The following is an 18,761-nucleotide window of genomic DNA, read 5'->3' on the forward strand; positions in this document are numbered from 1 at the left end:
CTGAACACAAAACAACGAAATTCAAGCCAACAGACTAAAATGACCTCCAACAGCATTTTTTGTCTTCTTCAAGTACATTAAGACAAACTCAATAAAGTGGAGTAACATCTGAGATGGAACTTATTGGAAACAAATACAAAAAAAGCCGGGGCTCTTGCTGCAGCCGACCTTGGCTCCAGCCCGAGCCAGATATCTCCCACAGACCCATCGACGTGCTCTCAGGACACACTGCATCTGTGATCAATTTAATTGAAACGTCTGGAGAGGAAAACCTGCAAGGAAACACAGCTGCCTCTTTTCCCTTTTGACTTGCACAAAGTTTATCACATATTCAGGCCATATGATAATTTCAGAGCCACATGAAGTTTGCATGAAGCGATTAAAAAAAATAATCCATCTCAATATACACCTTTCAGCCAGAAAGAGTCATAAACGTAGCCCAAAGATAAATTAAACTCCAGCATGGAATAAAATTTATGAAAATTGCGAACTACTTGAATTGATTACACCAAAAAAGACATTAAATCTTGATGACTAGCAAACTTATTCAGAGAAATAAAATGGGATGCTTAAATAGAATTAAAACATCAACATAAATTTTAAAAAAATATTTTAATAGTAAATCATGTCACTTATGTAGGTTAATGAAGTGAATGTCTTTTAATCATAAAAATGTTTTTAATCACTTACATCTTTGCTTCTGCTGGCTATGTAAAACATGACAGATGAAGAAAGAAATCTGATTCTTGTTGGGAAGAGCGATATGATATATTCTGTTACTTCCTTCCTTTTAGCTGGTGTGTTTTTAATGACGATTTTTCTCAGACTTACAAGTTGCACAGATCCAAATTTAAAAGAAGCAAGTAAGAAACACCCATTGATTGCTGATGGAGTTTCATTACTAGCAGTAAAGCTATGCTGTATTAGAGTTGGTAAAATAAATAAATAAGGAAAGAAAATTAAATCTGGGTATATTGGCAAATTTTGGAATTTATTTATACCACTGTTCTAAGTATCTGAACTCTAAGTTTTATAGAAGAGCAGCCTCTTGGCTTTGATAAAATTACATTACCCCTAACATGCGCTGCTCTGCTTTTTCCTTTAAAGTTGTACCAGCCCTGCTCAAGGGAATTTCAAAAAATCCTTTTTTATATTATACCTATAAGGCTGACTGTTCCTACCTGGGCTAATATGGCTAAGTTCTCTCTCTCTGTCTCTATGTCCTTCTGTCTCTTTGTTTCTCCCACTACACACACACACACACACACACACACAGAACCATGAGCCCTTTGAAAATTAATGCCATTGTCCAATTTCTCTTGAAATCCCTACCATCCAACAAGGTGCCTGACTTGTTTTAGGTGCTCACTATTTCTGAAATGAAGGAAGGAAGGAAGGAAGGAAGGAAGGAAGGAAGGAAGGAAGGAAGGACTGACTCAGAGAATGATGTTTCAGCCTTTCCAGTCCCCACCGCCAGCTGGTGGCGACCAGTTCAGTTGAACGACTTGTCTAAAGGCTGATTCTGAGTCTCATGGAGATCAACCAATGGAAAGACGTCTGCTTGGGGACATTCCAGGGTTACTTGTCTGTGCAAGTGTAAGGCAGCTGCCTCAGTGATGTGATCTCAGGGAGAGTCAAAGCTCCTGGTCTGGAAACCAGCAGTCCCTTTCCCCACCACACTACTGATGACCAAAATCCCTTTGCGATGCTGTAACATAGTTCACTACATGGTTATCAGTAATTACCAGGAGTTAGGTATCACTAGAAAGGGTGAAGGATGTCCCAGTGAATTGGAGTGGTCACTTCTTAAGGTGTAAATAGCTGAAACGTCCTTTTTGTAAGAGTAGACTTTGATTATAAGGATGAAAAATAACAGAGATCCTTGGATCTCTGAAGACATAACATGAACAAGGAGAAAAGATACCGAAAGAATCTGAGACCCCCTCAAAATTTGCTAAGGGATGGTATCATCTTCCCTTTGCTGTAGATAATTAATCTAGAAAGGAGGAACCTGTACAATTAAATTTATGATTATAAATTCTTTATGAAATAGTCTAATAATGTCCTAGGTCTACAGTAAAATAGTAATCGTCCTTGTTCCTGGTCACACAGTGGTCCTGTAGGGCGTTCGGCACAAAGGGCGCCCTAGGATGTCCCTTACCTACAAACAGCTGGCTGTTGAGCTGTAGCCGGAAGTGGCCCTCCTCTGACGTCTCCCTGGTCACCCTCGGGAGGCTGTCCACCTGGAGCGAGGTCTCCTTGAGGTTCCTCTCGGCTCGGATGTAATGCCACTGGTTGTCGTTCAGAACGGAAGGAGACTGAACTACGAGCTCTATGGGGCCATTCCCAACATCAATGGCGAAAATGATCTCAGACGGAGCTGAAACCAAAGAAGGAAACAGGTGGAAAGATGAAGGGCATCATCAGTGCATTTAGGGCACAAGCATATCCTGAATGAATGGTATACGTGATCATAAGTCAACAGCTAGGTAGGGAGGTCTTCGGCTGAAATCCCCACAGCACTGAAATTACCATCACTAGTAAGAATTACCAACTGCTAAGTCCCAAAGTCTATTTTGGGTCCAGTTGGTTCTCACTGTGATAATTCAGGAAACAGGACAGAGGCCAGGAGCACTGATGCTGAACTGACAAACATGCACCAGTGCCAAGGTTCTGGGCTTTCTGGGTCTATTCTAGCTTCAACATTGTCCTCACAGATAGCTATAAATAGTGAGTTAAAATAAAATTTTTTAAAAAAGGGAGGCAGGTATAGCTCAGTGGTAGGGCACATGCTTAGCATGCATGGGGTCCTAGGTTCAATTCCCAGTACTTCTATTATGAATAAATAAAAACCTAATTACCTCCTCCTCCAAAAAAAAAAAAAAAACAAAATAATAAAATAAAATAAAATAAAATAAAATAAAATAAAATAAAATAAAATAAAATAAAATAAAATAATAGTGGGTTAGCAAAGTAGCTATATTCCTACAGGGAGAAGACCCACACCCTGGAAAGTCCTAGTGCTCTGTATTATTCATTATGTATATTATAATATTTCATATATATAATTATGTAACATTATATGTATTTATATATTAAATATTATACATATATTATTCTATAATGTTATTTCATCAGTACATATGATACAAGCATTCATGCTATTCCTATGACTTTTTTTTTAATTGAAGTATACTCAGTTCCAATATGTCAATTTCTGGTGTACAGCGTAATGTCCCAGTATATACATATATTCATATATGTGAATATATACATATATTCACTTTCACATTCTTTTTCGTTAAAGGTTATTACAAGATATTGAATCTGGTTCTCTGTACTATATGGAAGAAATTTGGTTTTTATCTATTTTTATATATAGTGGCTAACATTTGCAAATCTCAGACTCCCAAATTTATCCCTTCCCACTCTCTTTTCCCCAGTAACCACAAGATTATTTACTATGTCTGTGAGTCTGTTTCTTCTGTAGATGAGTTCATTAGTGCCCTCTTTTTTTTTTCAAAGAGTTTTTTAAAGATTTTTTTTAAAAAGATGCTCAGAAATTTTAAGTGCCTTGTCCACATCGCTGCAAATGGCAGTGTCTGGGATCAAACATGACTCCCCCCCTCTTCACGCTGGGCTTTTTCTTCCATGACTCTCTCTGCCCTTCTAGAACAATCTGCATATCATAACAGGGAGCAGCGTCAGTGGTAATGACACCTATGACAATAATGATGACAGTGATAGGAAGATAACAGTGGTGGTCATGATGGTGGTGGTGGCGATACTGATGATGGTGATACTGGTGATGGTGATGGTGGCAGTGGTGGTGATGATGATGATGGCAGTGATGGTGATAGTGGTGGTGATGATGGTGGTGATGGTGATGATGACCATAGTGATGACGGTAATGATGACAGTAGTGGTGGTGGTGATGATGGTAGTGGTGGTGGCAGTGGTGGTGATGGTTGGGATGGTGGTGATGGTGATATTGGTGATGATGATAATGATGACAGTAGTGGTGATGTTGATGATAGTAGTGGTGATGGAGGCAGTGGTGGTGATGATCATAGTGATGATGGCAATGACAGTTGTGGTGGTGGTTATTTTGGTGGCAGTGGTGGTGGTGGCAGGGATACTATGACCACCAAGAGAGAGAGAAGTAACAGCCACACAGTGGGTACAATGAACTCTGCTAAGCACTGTACTAAGCACTGACCACAGATATTCTCATTTTTATCCTCAAAACAACTCTAAGAGAAAGGCATTATTTTTATTGCTATTTGATGGGTGAAAAAATGAAAGTTCAGAGAAGTGTAAATATTTGCTCTAACTTTCCCAGGTAGTAAGTAGAATCTTCATCATTTTTCTCTGCTTTAGTTCATCTTGATGTAGTTTCCATTATTATGTAAGAATTCTAAATCTGAAGATTGTGGAGAGGTAAATTACAAATTGAAGCTGAAGAGAAGACAGTTCCCTTTCAAAGACTGGAGCTTTCCTGTTTGAGGCCTTCCCTTCCTTCTCAGGACCTTGTGATGCCCCCTCTCTGTTACTTTCCAACCAGGACATGGGTATTTATTTGACAAAGTCATCAATGGACAGATCTGAATTGTCAGCAATACTAAAGGTCAAACATCACCCTGGATCACTGCCCGCTCAGCCTTTAAAATCTAACAGGAAGCCGATCTGGGTATAAGAAGCTGAGGTCTTGCACTTGGGATTTGGGACATCAACTGTGGACCCACTGTGACCTAAGGCAATTTTTTTTATCTTGTCACCTCTTGGTTTTCTCATTTGTAAAATGGGAATAAAAACTATACCTAACTGTGAGATTGTTTACAAATTAATCCTGATCAAGTTCTTAGAACTATGCCTGGTACACAGGACGTTCTCAACAATGAGCGCTATTACTATTATTAGCATAGCAACACGGTTCACCCACCCAGGTAAATTGTCTTTGGCTCATAAACACATGCATTAAAAGAACCAGAATTGAAGGGAACAAATTGGATACAGCAATGAAGAGAGTAAATAAGTGTGAAATTGGCCCTATGAGCCATTTCCTGTTTCTTATCAGGCCCCTGGTGCTGCCTTGCAGCCGGCACATCTTGAGACCAAATAAACAGCTACTGAGAGATTAAACCTAAATTTACTTCTAAACAACAGGTGAAGACGGGTGAGAGCTGGAGGAAGGAATGCTAAAGATTTTGCTAAAAGCCGTTCTGAAAGCTGGTCCTGTGGATATTAAGTTCCATGCAGACAGCACATCTTTGGGAAGGGCTTGCTGGACCCGCCACCCTTTGTCACCTCCGCCTCCATGTTGGTTTCCCATCTGTGCTTGTCTCTGCTTTAACACTCATCTCTGTTGTATAATGACCTGTTTATGGTCTGTCTCCTCAATAAATCTGCAAACTCTAGATGAACACCTCGTTTATTGGAGACCTGGAACCCAGGAATGAACTATGCATGAAGGAATCTAAAGGTTCATTCATTAAAATGTTACATTGCACATACTAAATGCAATTTTGGATTTTTTTTTAGTTTTATACCAAGGTATTAGTTTCCTTAAAAATCTTTTTAAATGATTATTATTTAACATTTACTATTAAGTTTGAACTACTATGTTCAAACTATTCCTCTTAAAACTGAAGCAGAATCAGTGAAATGCAATACTAATAGCTAACATTTATTGAGTGCTTACCAGAGCCAGGCACTCTGCTAAGCATTTTTCATCAATCAGCTCACTTAAATCTCATGACCATCCTAAGAGAAAGGCAATGTTTTACCAGTGAGAGAACTGAGACACAGGGAGCTGACACGTTGCTCCAACCCAGAGGGGGCACAGTCAAGACTTAAATCCAGGTGATGTGTGTCTGGAGCTCACTGTTGAACTGATTCTTCCTATAACAAAACCTATGTCTATTCCCAAAACCTGTGTGCAGTCCCCACTGGCAATCAAAGCTAGAATGTGTAATGTAGGTGGCTAGAAACGATTGAATGAAAAAAATTAGTAAATGGTGATACCTCCAACCTTGGCTAGTGACTTCGTGGCCTGAGGCATAGGCAAACTAGCTCTCAGTTGTGGAGGGGAAGATGTGGAGGTAGCCCAATGGCCCTACTGGGAGAGCTGGAAGCTCTGGGGCTGCATCAGCTCCATCGTGAATGTACCCGCCTGCCTCTCTCCTTCCCCCAACTGTCTGACATCATTTACACTGTATGGTTCAGGACAAAGCTAAGAAGTTACCTCAGACTTTTGTTTTTTTTGCTTGTTTGTTTGTTTGTTTGTTTTTATATCAAGCCATGTCCTGTGATAGGCACTGAGGATGCAGAGATGAGTGAGAAAAAAAATGGAATCTCAGCATACTTTTGAGAAGACTGACCAAGAACGGGAGTGACTAGTGGAGGAAAGTCTCATATGCATAAGAGAGTATGAACCCCAAGAACTCCTGGGAGGTGAGAAGACACCTTCTAAAAAGAGGCTTCCTTAAACAGTGACACCATCTCTGTGTCCTCAGCCCCCAGCAGGTCAGGCAGGGGAGAGATCTCAGGGACCACTACGGAACAAGGAAGAAGATGCAAGTCTTTAATATAATCTCTTAACCTCTCTGACCTCCCATGTATTCATCTGTAAAATGAAAAATGCAAACTAAATGAAATATTTTTTGAGACAAGGACTTTTTGAGGATCTGGTGACAACTGGGGCTCCTATCTCCAGAAAACACACACACACACACACACACAGTTTTGCATAAAATTGTCAGGACATCCTGAATGTCCAACACTTTATTATATGGAGGAAAATAATTCTACTTTCTTGAGTTCTAAAATCCTTGGTTCTTGAGGCAGTTTTGCAGAGTAGGGAATTCTTCTATTGAACAGAGAATTAAATCCTGCATTCCAAATCTCGCTGCGTGACTCTGGGTGTGTTATTACCCTCTGGGCTCACCTGCCTCATCTTGTATTGGACTGTGAGTTGAACAATGAAAATCATACTATAATAACCTGATGTTTATAGACAGGACTATTTGAAAACAAAGTTAAATGATGAAGATAAAGCATTTAGGACTGTCTTTATTCAGAGTAAATACTCAACGATTTATTACAAATATAATTATCATTAGCATTAATTTTTACTGTTCTTTGAGGATCTGAGGATTGTATCTTCGAGTTGCCAGCACATTTGATAATACTGTTGATATGATACCTCTGAAAACCAGAACTCAAATTTCTCTCTCTCTCTCACTCATATAGATATAGATCTAGATATAAATATAGATGCTCCTCCATTCTTCTTCCCCTCTTTACCGTTATCGACAATTAATCACCTGGGACAACTTTAGACCCTGTCAGCCTGGAGGTGGTACCAGAGGAAACTGTATAACAAGCAGTAGCCTTTATCTTTGCCACTGGGAGCTGTTACTGCGGAACTTTAACTTATCATTTCTCCATAAACTGACTGTTCTGAATTTAAGATGCTACATAAGCTGGAGTTTGATGCCACCTCTTTGAGTTACTCATTTTCCCCTGTGTATCTTCCATGCAGACATGAGGTATATATTGTTAACAAACTTATGCTTGTTTTTCTCTTATCAATGTGTCTTTTAGTACAAGCTCTCAGCTAAGAATTCAGAAATTTAGAGGGAAGATTAGTTTTCTTCACTACAGGCTTTAGGGACAGCCAGCCCCCCTGCCCAGGATAAAAGTGAACTCTGGCAAAACCAATCGGCAGTCTTAACTTCCCTGGCTAGAGGCATGAGTTCACAGGTGGCCAGATGAGTTGCACATCAGGAGGACTGTGTGGCCAGGAGGCAAAGAAGTGTTTTCCCACCAGCTGAAATGTAGCTCTCTCTGGAGGGAGAGCTAGCTTTGACTGAAGTAGATATTCAGAAGGCAGAGCTGGTAAAGAAGTAAAGCAGACCACTGACAACATTGTTCAACTGCTGAATCCAACCAGAAATAAAGTGCCTCACCAATTATGGACTTAGTCACATGTCCCAGTACCACTGAATTTCCATCCTTGTGTCTATCAGTTCAGGTTGAGTTTTCCTTCAATTGCAGCCAAGTACATCTGATTGGCATATGGGTGTGACCAATTCCATTTTGCATAACTAAGCACCGAATGGGTGAACAACTTGCTCACAATTAGAGAAACAGAAATTTGCATCATATTGGGTTCAAGAAAAAAGTTCCTTCCCATTATGCCATACTGAGCTCAACAGCCTTTCCTTCTGTTCTTCTCAACCACTCTAAAATACCTATTTCTATTTGCACAGCCGTCGTGAGATAGTTGCCAAATAACTAATTTTTCTCAATCTCATTTGAAACACATCCACTAAGATTTAAGGACATAGTGAAACATCTTGCCTTTCGAGAATATGGGCTAATCTCAAGGTTGCAGAATTCAAATATCTTAGTGGGAAATGACCCAGAAGGAAATAGATTTAGAATTTTATGGAAATTTCTAGTTCTCTGTCCAACAACTTGGATATATCAATTTTGAAAACTTCCGTTCAAACAGTTACAAGGCAACACTCCTCGGGGGTGAGAGAGAAGTCTACTCTGAGCTACCACATCTGCGTGAAGTTAATTTTCTTTCTAAGAAGTGGATCTGTAAAGAAATCTTGCTGTGAACCCTTTAGGGTGAAAATTCCATCCTACATCCTGTGGCTATTAATAAAAAATGCAGGATCTCCCCATTTGTTTGTTTTTCCTTTTAAATTATAATAATAAATCAAAACATTTTAGAAAACATGAGGCCTTGTACTTTAAAAAAATGTATATAAAATCTTCTTGTTTTCAAATAGTATATATTCTCAGATCTGATGAAAAGGGGTACACCAAACAATTATATCACTGGCTTTTAATTTTTTACCAGATTTCAAAGCACTTGCATTTCAAATATTGTACAAGCCAAAGGAGAAAATCTAGCACCCAGAAGTACAAACCAATCAGACACTGAAATGTAATTAACACTAAATCATCGCTCATTGCTTATGATAACACGCCATAACATTTGCTGCTGCTTTAATGAAAGAAAAGGCTTTAGGGCCCAGTTTTTATTATATTTGCATTGAGGTTATGATGTCCATAGTAGGAAATGGTTGGCATTCAACTCCACCTTTTCAGCCTGGCCAAGTTAGGTATGAGGGGTCTCATTTCACACTAAAGCCAGAAGCGTTTCCTCCCATTAATAGTCTAAATCCTTGGAGAAAAAGGAAGTTAAAACTACCAGTTAAAGAGATCTCTTCCGCTGTGTGTCTTGTGTTGTAACTGAAGAGGAGACACTTAGCTCCTTTGTGTTTTGCAGGAGACTTGTACCAACACCTCAGCCAGCTCCTCCAGACAGCACTTCTGTCTCCCTTCCTGGAGTTCTCAAATTTCCAAGCTTCTGTTGCTAAGACATTACTTATGCTTTCAAGGGTATTTTGTGCCATCACCTTAGTCTTGTAAAACGGTCAACTGCCTCCGTGAAACCACAGAAAACATCCTTTTAGAGCCAGATAAAGGAGACGCCTAATGGCAAGCACAGGTTTTCATGGTCATGGGCTTAACAAGGACAAGGTGATGGGGGCAGTCCACCCTGTGTGTAAGAAATCAGGGGGCACACTGAGGGCAGGGAGTCAGAAAACTTACAAAAGCAGCTAAAAGTAGACCTGTATTTTTAAAATTATTATCATCATTGCCACATAGCAGTTATTCTAAATGATGTCAGCAATAAAACATCCCTCCACCAAAAAATAAAACAAAACAAAAACAAAATAATGCTGTTGGTCTAAGTTCTAACAAATGCTGATGCTAGTATTTTTAATAATGTATATGTAAGTGTCAAATAATACATTTTATTACCTACCACTGATAAATGTTCTATTTAAGGGGGAAGTTAGTAGAGAAAACTTCTGATACCCCATTGGCTTGGCTTCTAAACGTGCAGACACAAATATATGTGTTTGTTTTTAAGAATAAGAATTCAAGTTCTGGTTTTTCATTTTTACAACTACTATACTATCATTGTTTAACTCAAAGCTATTGTTGAAACACATGAGTATATGGTATGATAGGGGTTGTGGACAAAAATTTCTCCCAAAGAGAACTTAAGCAACTCCAAACCCTTAGGAACTCGGTAAAGTTTTACCAAATTGAATACTAACTCATGATGCATTTTCTGGTAAAAATAGTTCAGTGGATTTTTTTTTTTTTTTAATTTTAGAGATATTTGAAAGTTGGTAGGATTTATCCTGAAAAAAAAAAAAAACAAGTAGGAAGTACTGTTAATTCCTGGAATTTATTATAAAATGGGATTTTTATGAATCTTTACCAAACTCAACCTTAAGTTTAAAAATCTCCTAAAATGTATATATCTGTTGCTTAATGTGAAAAATATTTTAAATTTAAAGTTAATTAAAAAGTATCCTTTGATCCACATGAGAGAAGATAAATGGGTAAATCTGATCCTACTCTCCTTCAAACATGAACATGCAGAGAAAATCCATTCTGATGAAGTCATTCACAAATCTGTAGTAATAAAGTCTAAGGGGCAGAAATCTTTTTTTTTTTTTTTGGTAGGGGGGAGATAATTAGGTTTATTTATTTTAATGGATGTCTGGGGATTGAACCCAGGACCTCATGCATGCTAAGTGCACACTCTACCCCTAAGTTACACCTTCCTGCGTAAGAAGCAGAAATCTTAATGTTACTACTATTACTGAAACAAATCAATATGCGATTTTTTTTATAAAAAAATTAATGTAATGAAAATTATTTATATATTATACTGTCTTTTATTTTTGTACTGGAATATTTTTATTGGCATGATTATATATGAAGGTTTATTAACAGAACACTTCCTCATCCGTATGTCTATTATTTTACATTTGTCTTTATGATTATTACTGAATGTAACTTGTATAGAGGAGATGGGTTGTGAAAAATGATCCATGTCCTGGCATCAAATTCGCTATATACACCAATGCCCGTGGTGAAGTGGTTGGGAAACAATGGAAATCCTGATTGGGTAAGTCACATACTCCTAGTGATGGCATATAAATCAAGAAATCATTTCAGAGCAAATGTCTAACAAAAACACTGACCCCAAATGTGAGTAGAATGCAGAATACTAACATTTTCAGCTTTGCAGTGAAAAAGTTTCATGGTGTGGAAGTTTAGAGGAATAGGTGAGAAACACCCATGGGTCAGATAAAGGACACCATAAAGAATTATCTGTGGGAATTTTGGGAATGTACTATTTTGAAGAGAGAATGGCTGATTAAACACTGTCAGGTAATAGGGAAACAAAAAGTATGGGAAGGAACTAGAAATAATCATTGCTAATTTTACAGAAGCCCAGGGGGACCAAGTTAATAGTCCAAGTTGTTGGTGGCAAAGATAAGACTAAAACTTCTGTTGACCAGTTACGTCCAATTCATAAGTGAGAGCACTTACAGCTTATTTCGAGTCGGATGAAGTCTTTAATGCCAAGGTTTTCTAGGAAAACTCCAGATAAAGCCGTGGTCTTAAAAAAGAAGGAAATGTCAGCACTGTATTCCGCGTGGAAGGTTGGGAAGTGGAGGTAAGAGGCTTCTGTATAAAACGATACCGCATTCCAGAAGTGTCCTGCAAATGAAAAAAACCTTAAGCGTGGTTCATTGCTTCAGAATAGGGTATAGGAAAACATCGGGCATGTGGATAATTTTCAAGACTGGGGGACACTGCAGGGAAAAGGGAATGAAACACCTTGTGCTTATGCAATGCAGAGAGAAAGCTTCTTTCAATTTAACACTCACGGTCACCATAGCAACGCAAGGGACCAATTCTCCAGGCAGCTTCTGAGTTTGATCTGTTGGTATCCGTGATAACTATCTGAGTGACAGGCAAGTGGTCTTTGAAGGAAAGAAAGCCAGTATCATTTGTCCTGCAAAACATAAATGAAAGAACAAAGAGGAGAAAATGTAGAAAATCCAGGGACTCTTTACCAAGATTCCCCTTTTCAAAAGTGATGTGGGTGGGGGCCGGGAGGGGAGAAACAGGAGGCGTTTCATCTCAGAAGTACGTGTAAAAGTCTGGATGCCAATTACAAAACCCATGGCTGCTTCCAAAAACAAGTGGATGTTACATCTTCCCTAAGTCTTTCCAGAAACGCAGATAGTTTACAGAGCTGGCTGCTGCTTTTTGTAGCTAGGAGCACCCCTCCTGCCCATCGCAGTGCTGATGTAACATTAAACATGCCTCTTTTTCCAGGAACTGATCGGCTACCTCAGTAACTAACCTGAAACAGGCATCACAAATCCCGCTGGAGATCCCTCCCGGGGCTTGTCACAGCTACCCGCCAACAGATTCTCAACAGCCTAGGACAGTTCTCATCTCCTTTTAACTCTAGGTGCTTTATTCCTTTTTATTCTGTTTGATGTTTTCAAGATGTTTGTAGTTAATGACTCCAGCCTTGTCTTTCTTAATTATACAAATAGGAAACTGACTAGTCACCCTTTGACAAGAAAATTAAAAATGAATGGAGTTGAGCGATTTGTTGGGTTTTTTTTTCCTTTTTTTAAGTTTTTTCCTTTTTTTTGAACTCGTGGTAAGGACATACCATATAACTGAGTGAAAGAATGTAGGTAAGAAACTGACATAGAATGAATGTGTAACTATTTTGAGACAGAAATATCCTAGTGGATAAGTAACACCCCTGTGCCGTGGGTGAGCGATTTGTTGGGTTTTTTTTCCTTTTTTTAAGTTTTTTCCTTTTTTTTGAACTCGTGGTAAGGACATACCATATAACTGAGTGAAAGAATGTAGGTAAGAAACTGACATAGAATGAATGTGTAACTATTTTGAGACAGAAATATCCTAGTGGATAAGTAACACCCCTGTGCCATGGGTACCTGTAATTTCCACTCACAAATGAGGAAACTGAGGCTCAGAGATAAATTACCTGTGGTCATGTGGCAGAGGGGAAGGTCACATACCATCCTAAATTTAACAAGAATGCCATAAATACACAGTAATCTGAGCTGGGCTGGATGGTATGAGGCAGCCTGACAGTCGCACACAAGTGGACTGGACTCCCCACCCACACAGCCCCCGGGAAGCACAGGAGGGGTCGTCTTGTCTGTACCTGGGAATTGGGACACACAGCACCGGGCACCAACAATCAGGAAGAAATATATGATGCAGCAGCCATAACAAAAGCCCAAAGGAGCAAATTCATATTGGGTCACTCTCCATAGTCACAAAGATGTCAACACCACGCTCAAAAAAACACTCAAAATCAACGTTCTATTTCATTGTCATTTACATATTATTTAGGGCTCTGAGTTTAGAGACAAAGAAAACAATATCCCAGATGATTAATTAGGGAGATACGGCAAGGACCAAGTCGTGTGTTGAAGTGCTTTAGGGACATAGCTTTCGAAGCACACGATTGGTTCTGAAATCCCAGATCCCCAGTTTCTACTTGGGCTAGTTTGGGCAAATCATTTCATTTCTGAGACTCCAGTCTCTTTAGTTTTAAAATGCAGGCAATGTCTAGATCACAGAGTTATAGAGGTGATTAAATGAGACTATATAGTCAGCATGGTGCCTGGTTTATGCTAAATGCTCAAAAATGGTAGTGTTAACACACATTTTAGTTCTCATCTTTGTCCCTGAACCACTCTGCAGCCTCAGGCAAGTCATCCTTTTATACATCCAGCTATGATTGTGTCTCAGAAACTTCATACTGCATAGAACATAGTGGAAAATTAAATGTTAAGATGTAGGTAACCCAACTCATGAGACTTGTGAAAACAAAACAAAACATAATAATTCATCTTGGTTATGGAAAAATCAAACATTCACCCGTACACATATCCTTACAGATAGAAACATTAACCAAAAATGTGAAGAAACACATTATCCGTTGTCTATAGTTTGAGGACCTGTATTTGGAGGCCAGTCAAAGGATCTGGAGTAAGACTTCTGATTCTGTCTGAAAGCACATCTATGACTGTTACATGGACACGGAATAAAATGTGAGTCTTCTGTTATCTTTACAAGCAAAATTGCAAAGCCAATTTCATGTAACCAAAGTGGAATAAAGACCAAACCCATATCCTCTCCTGAAGAAAGTTCATATTACTATAGGATTTTATTTCTCACCAGGTTTTTTGTTTTCATTTTCAGGTTGAAAATGGTAGATTCGGAAGTCTGTCCATCAATGCTGACAACTGTTTCCCTCACACACGGTGACACCTTGCGTCCATCTATTTGATGTCTTTGTGTCAAAGTGGTGGAAATATATACGAAGCACTCTAAGAATAAAAATCTGTTCCAAGTAACAGAGGAAAGGAACTCCATCTTCAATTTGATGATGCAAAGCACATTACCAAGTATACTTTTTATATAAAAACTACACAAAGGAGGCTGCTCTCCAAAGTTGCTTAGCATGATAGAAACAGATACAAACTCGAATGCCTACAGGGGCCGGGAGAGTAATACAAATGAGTGAAGCCACTTTTGTGTTAGATGAAAAATGGAACCTGACACACAGCTTCAGGGTCGGGGAGGGGAAAGAGGGAAAAAGAGAAAGAACCAGAGGAAGACTGGTAGAAAGTAGGTGTTCCATCTAAAGGAGGCAGGCATCCATTCATATCAGGTAACTTCAATATTCACGAATGTCAGACCAGCGGGCCAGACTGGAATATTAACACAAAACTTCTTGATTTTTAAATCTTGGAGATGGATTTAAAATTATTAAAAAAAAAAAAAAACCCTCAAAAAACTAGGGTGGGCATCATCACTGCTCTGGCCGGTAAACCACAGGTAATGGCTGTGTTCAGCCTGCAGGCATCAAGGGAATTTGCAAATTGACCTATGCACTTATGATAGATTGGATTTAATTCAGTGTGTGAGTGATAAGGTTGATTCAAACATTTCAAAGCATTAACGGGTAGAATATTTGGGGGGTGGGTGGTGGTGGCATCAAAAAGTGACACACATTAGGGTAGTAGCTACGGATACGTGGGGAGCCTACAGCTACGGAGTTGATGGTCTACATGCTCGTTTTTCCTTTGGCTTTTGTTTGAACTTGCCTTCTCAAGAGCAAACACTCCCCAGACTCTGTCTTCCTTTGGAACGCTCTGCAAGGACTTTATAAGTACAGAAGTGTTTGCTTGGCCTCATGCACAGGAACTTGCCTTCGGTAACACTATGAATCATCCCCTTTGGGCGTCAGTAGTCATCTGTAACTAACATGCACAAATCCCCTCCACTTTCCACATTCTGGGAGGTGGATGGATGCCCTCACCTGTCTGTGTTCCTCCTTTATGAGGATGCCCTGGCCCCGGGCTCCTGGCTGCTGAGGCTGCACACCTGCAATGCTCCATTTCTCCTCTTCTCCTCACTTCCTCCATCATTCATGACCAACAACGTCCACCAACCTCCCTTTCTTGATGTCTCTGTTCAACAGCTTTAGCCTCATCCTCTCGGCCTCAGTTTTATTTTGAGGCCCAGAGCCTCAGCAACAGGATCTAACCTGGCCCTCTGCTACTCATCCTCACCCCACCCTCCTCCTTCTTACTTGTGCCCACACCCCAGAGACATACACAGAAACACAGACCGACAGTCAGACTTTATTGCTTAAAACCTTTCAAGAAGTCTCTGTCTCTTATAGGTAGGGTCCAAATTCCCAAATATTTAACATATTAAAGTGGACAATATGATGCTATTTAAAACCACACTTGCCGGGGGGAAGGTATAGCTCAGTGGTAGAGTGCATGCTTAGCATGCACGAGATCCCAGGTTCAATCCTTGGTGCCTCCCTTGAGGAAAAAATAAATAAATAACAATGGGGAGGGTATAGCTCAGTGGTAGAGCACGTGCTTATTAGCACGCACGATGTCCTGGGTTTAATTCCTAGTACCTCCATTAAAAAAAAAAAAAAAGTAAAAAAAACTTAAAAAAAGAAAACTATTTAAAAACATAAAATAACACCACAGTTGCATTTTACAGGAGGAGTTCTTCCTCAAGAAAAGGATCCATGAGTTAGAGGCACTGCTGGAGTGTAGGGCTGCCATTCTTAGGATCTACTAAGGGATGGCTCTGGGGTCCAGCTGAGCAGCTCATGTCCCTGGGGCCAAGGATGGAAGCTGCCCCTCTTGCCTTTCCCTGGCTACGTAAGCATCAGATGAGAGTTGGGCACACAATCTCATGTCACCTCCAGAACAATCCTATGACGGCATTGGAATCAGTACCTGCCTTGCACAGGAGGGGAAACTGCGGTTGACAGAGGTGATGTAACTTCTCCACGGGCATCGTTCAGGAGGGGAGAGGCCAGGGTTGGAATCAAAGCTTTTGCTGCAAGCCGCAGGCTCTCCTGTCCTCCAGGGAGGGAGGGGCTCTCTCATGAGTGGAAGCTGGTGTTCCCCATGTCTAGTCCACGTCTCCTACGGGCGGTGCTGGAACAGCACCGCGGGGCCCTGAGCCCTTGAGCTGCCCTCCCGGGTCCCGGGCTGACCATCCCCATTCCGTTCACACAGGCTTTCTCACACAAGATACACTTCAATTGATTCGGTTCAGTTTTCTAATTTGCAGTCATCTTCCAGCCCTGCGTTCACTGAGATTACACATGGGTCACCTTGACGGGAATTCTGGGAGTCCGCACACTCTTCGGTGACACCATTAGGAGTGATCTCTTGGTTTATTTCTATTGAGGGAGACCCAGCCTTTACATGGTGAGTTTCACTTGTGAACTTTCGAGAGCAGCCCAGTTTGGGGGAGATGGGTCTCCAGTTCTCTTTCCTTTTTCCTCCCAGAGTTTGATGGCTGGATGGCAGATCTGATTTCTCTGGTATGCTATGTAATTATCCTATGTATTTTGTTGCATATGTGTGTATTTGGTTTTCATAGAAATTAGTTTAATGTCTCTAAATCAATGTTTCCTCTTATAGTTTATTTAAGATACTGTAAAAATTAAGAACATAATTTTTAAAACTTACAACAAACACGTTTTTGAGAACAGAATATCCAGCACATCTGCTCCATGTGCAAATTAATGCGAATGAACCAGCACTCCTCAGAGACAGGTACTCTCTTTTCTTTTTCTTTTTTTTTTTAATAACGTAAGAATCTGAAGCTCAGAGAGGCTAAATGATAGTTAATAAGTGACAAATCCAGGATTTGGATCATCCCACCACATAATGCAATATCACTTAGAGATAAATTACATTTTACATGCAGACAATGAGGGTCCTGTCAGCAGAAGCAGCCATAATTGTGTGTGTCCTGAGTGTGTTACATGTATTATTTCATGATATCTTTGCTAAAAACCTTAAAGGTAGATTTGCAAAGCAGACAGAACTATTTCTCCTCCTTCTCTTCTTCCTTCCTGGCTTTTTTCCTAATGATGACTCTTTGAAAACAATACAGGACCCTGAGATGTATTTGTAGTTGCCACGGACCTCAGAGCAGCACCAGGCGTGGTAGAAATGACAAACAGAGAGGCGGAACTGGAGAGGAATACAGCATCGTAGGGTCCTGTCACAGCATCCACAGCTGGTGCAGGGTTCCAGCAAGTTCTGAGCAAAAAGAAGCTGTAACTCACATCTCCGTGGATGCTCTGTTTGAGGCGAGCAAGTCCTGCATATCTAGTGAGTTCTGTGGTGAAGCCACCTGCTCAGGGAGACCATCACTTCACCCCAGAGTCAAGGCAGCTACTTCTGAACTGACTCCCCTGGGGTCTGCACAAAGTCCTAAGTCCCTTCAGCACCTTGGCCACATCTACCCAAATAGAAAGGCGGATGTTTTAACAATTCTAAGCCAGGAATCTATGTGATAGAAATAATAATTTTAAAAGTGGGGAAAAAGTGTAAGTCAAGACTCAAAATATTCATTGCCACATTTGTGTCTAATAGTAAAACATCATTTACCAATAAACTGTGTTACCATTTTCAGATCAGCTATGAGTTATGATACAACAATACTTTGCAGCCATTAACATGGACAGGATGCATTTGTTCTCATGTTTGTTTAATGATGCCAAGTAAAATCTCTCCAAGATATATTTCATGTAGGAAAGCAAGTTGCAGAATAATAGGTTTAATATGATCTCACATTTAGTGAAAAATGAATAAGCTTCCATATTAATAAATACGGCACATGCATAGGAAGATGTTTATATGTAGAAGTCCCCTACATGCTGCACTATTATCTTTAGGTATAAATTACATATTGGGTAGAAGAGGATTCCAAGTGATAGTGAGGGAAGAGCTTCTTTATTTAATATTTCTGAAATATTTCATTTTTTTACAATAAGAATATAATAGAATATATTGATTTTGTAATAAAAAAAACTTCCTAAATTTTAAAAATTCAGGACAAATTATTTTCACTATGCATTGTTAAATATAGATACCTACACTGGGTGAGTCAGAACTGACAGCTGTAAGTGAATTTGAAGAAAAGACAAAAACGGAGGCAGCTCATCTAATTTGGATCTGAGTCAGAGCTACCATTAGGTGAGTAACACCGTATACTTCGAGGTAAGTAGGTACATTCACATAGAAGCCAAAGTCTCATTGCATTTCTAAGTAGAATTATAATAATTTTGGTATGCAGTGATTGCCCAAATTAAAATAGTTGTAGAAAATGTATTATATAAATATGAACTTTTAATCTTGATATTAACTTTGAGTTCTAGTTTTACTACCAAAGTGGTTTGTTTCGTTTGTTTGTTTGTTTGTTTGAGGGGGAAGGTAATTAGGTTTATTTATTTACTTATTTGATGGAGGTGC

At 39.6% G+C, this 18,761-nt stretch overlaps 1 protein-coding gene and 1 non-coding gene across 3 annotated transcripts in view; one reads left to right on the forward strand and one right to left on the reverse strand.

Annotated features, from left to right (window-relative positions):
- Positions 1-18,761, reverse strand: part of CNTNAP5 (contactin associated protein family member 5) — a 733,870-nt gene that overhangs the window by 122,174 nt on the left and 592,935 nt on the right. For both annotated transcript variants that reach the window (XM_045516101.2, XM_045516108.2), the window contains exons 15-17: positions 11,781-11,908; positions 11,440-11,610; positions 2,162-2,380 (exon numbers count right to left, since the gene is read on the reverse strand). In XM_045516101.2, coding sequence (XP_045372057.2) covers positions 2,162-2,380; positions 11,440-11,610; positions 11,781-11,908 — 518 coding nt within the window. The remainder of the gene's footprint in view (positions 1-2,161; positions 2,381-11,439; positions 11,611-11,780; positions 11,909-18,761) is intronic.
- TRNAN-AUU (transfer RNA asparagine (anticodon AUU)) lies at positions 15,822-15,897 on the forward strand. Its single transcript is given in 2 exon segments — positions 15,822-15,858; positions 15,862-15,897. It is a non-coding gene; the product is annotated as a tRNA-Asn (tRNA).

The sequence above is a fragment of the Camelus bactrianus genome, chromosome 5 (genome assembly GCF_048773025.1).
Source record: "Camelus bactrianus isolate YW-2024 breed Bactrian camel chromosome 5, ASM4877302v1, whole genome shotgun sequence".
NCBI lineage: Eukaryota > Metazoa > Chordata > Mammalia > Artiodactyla > Camelidae > Camelus > Camelus bactrianus.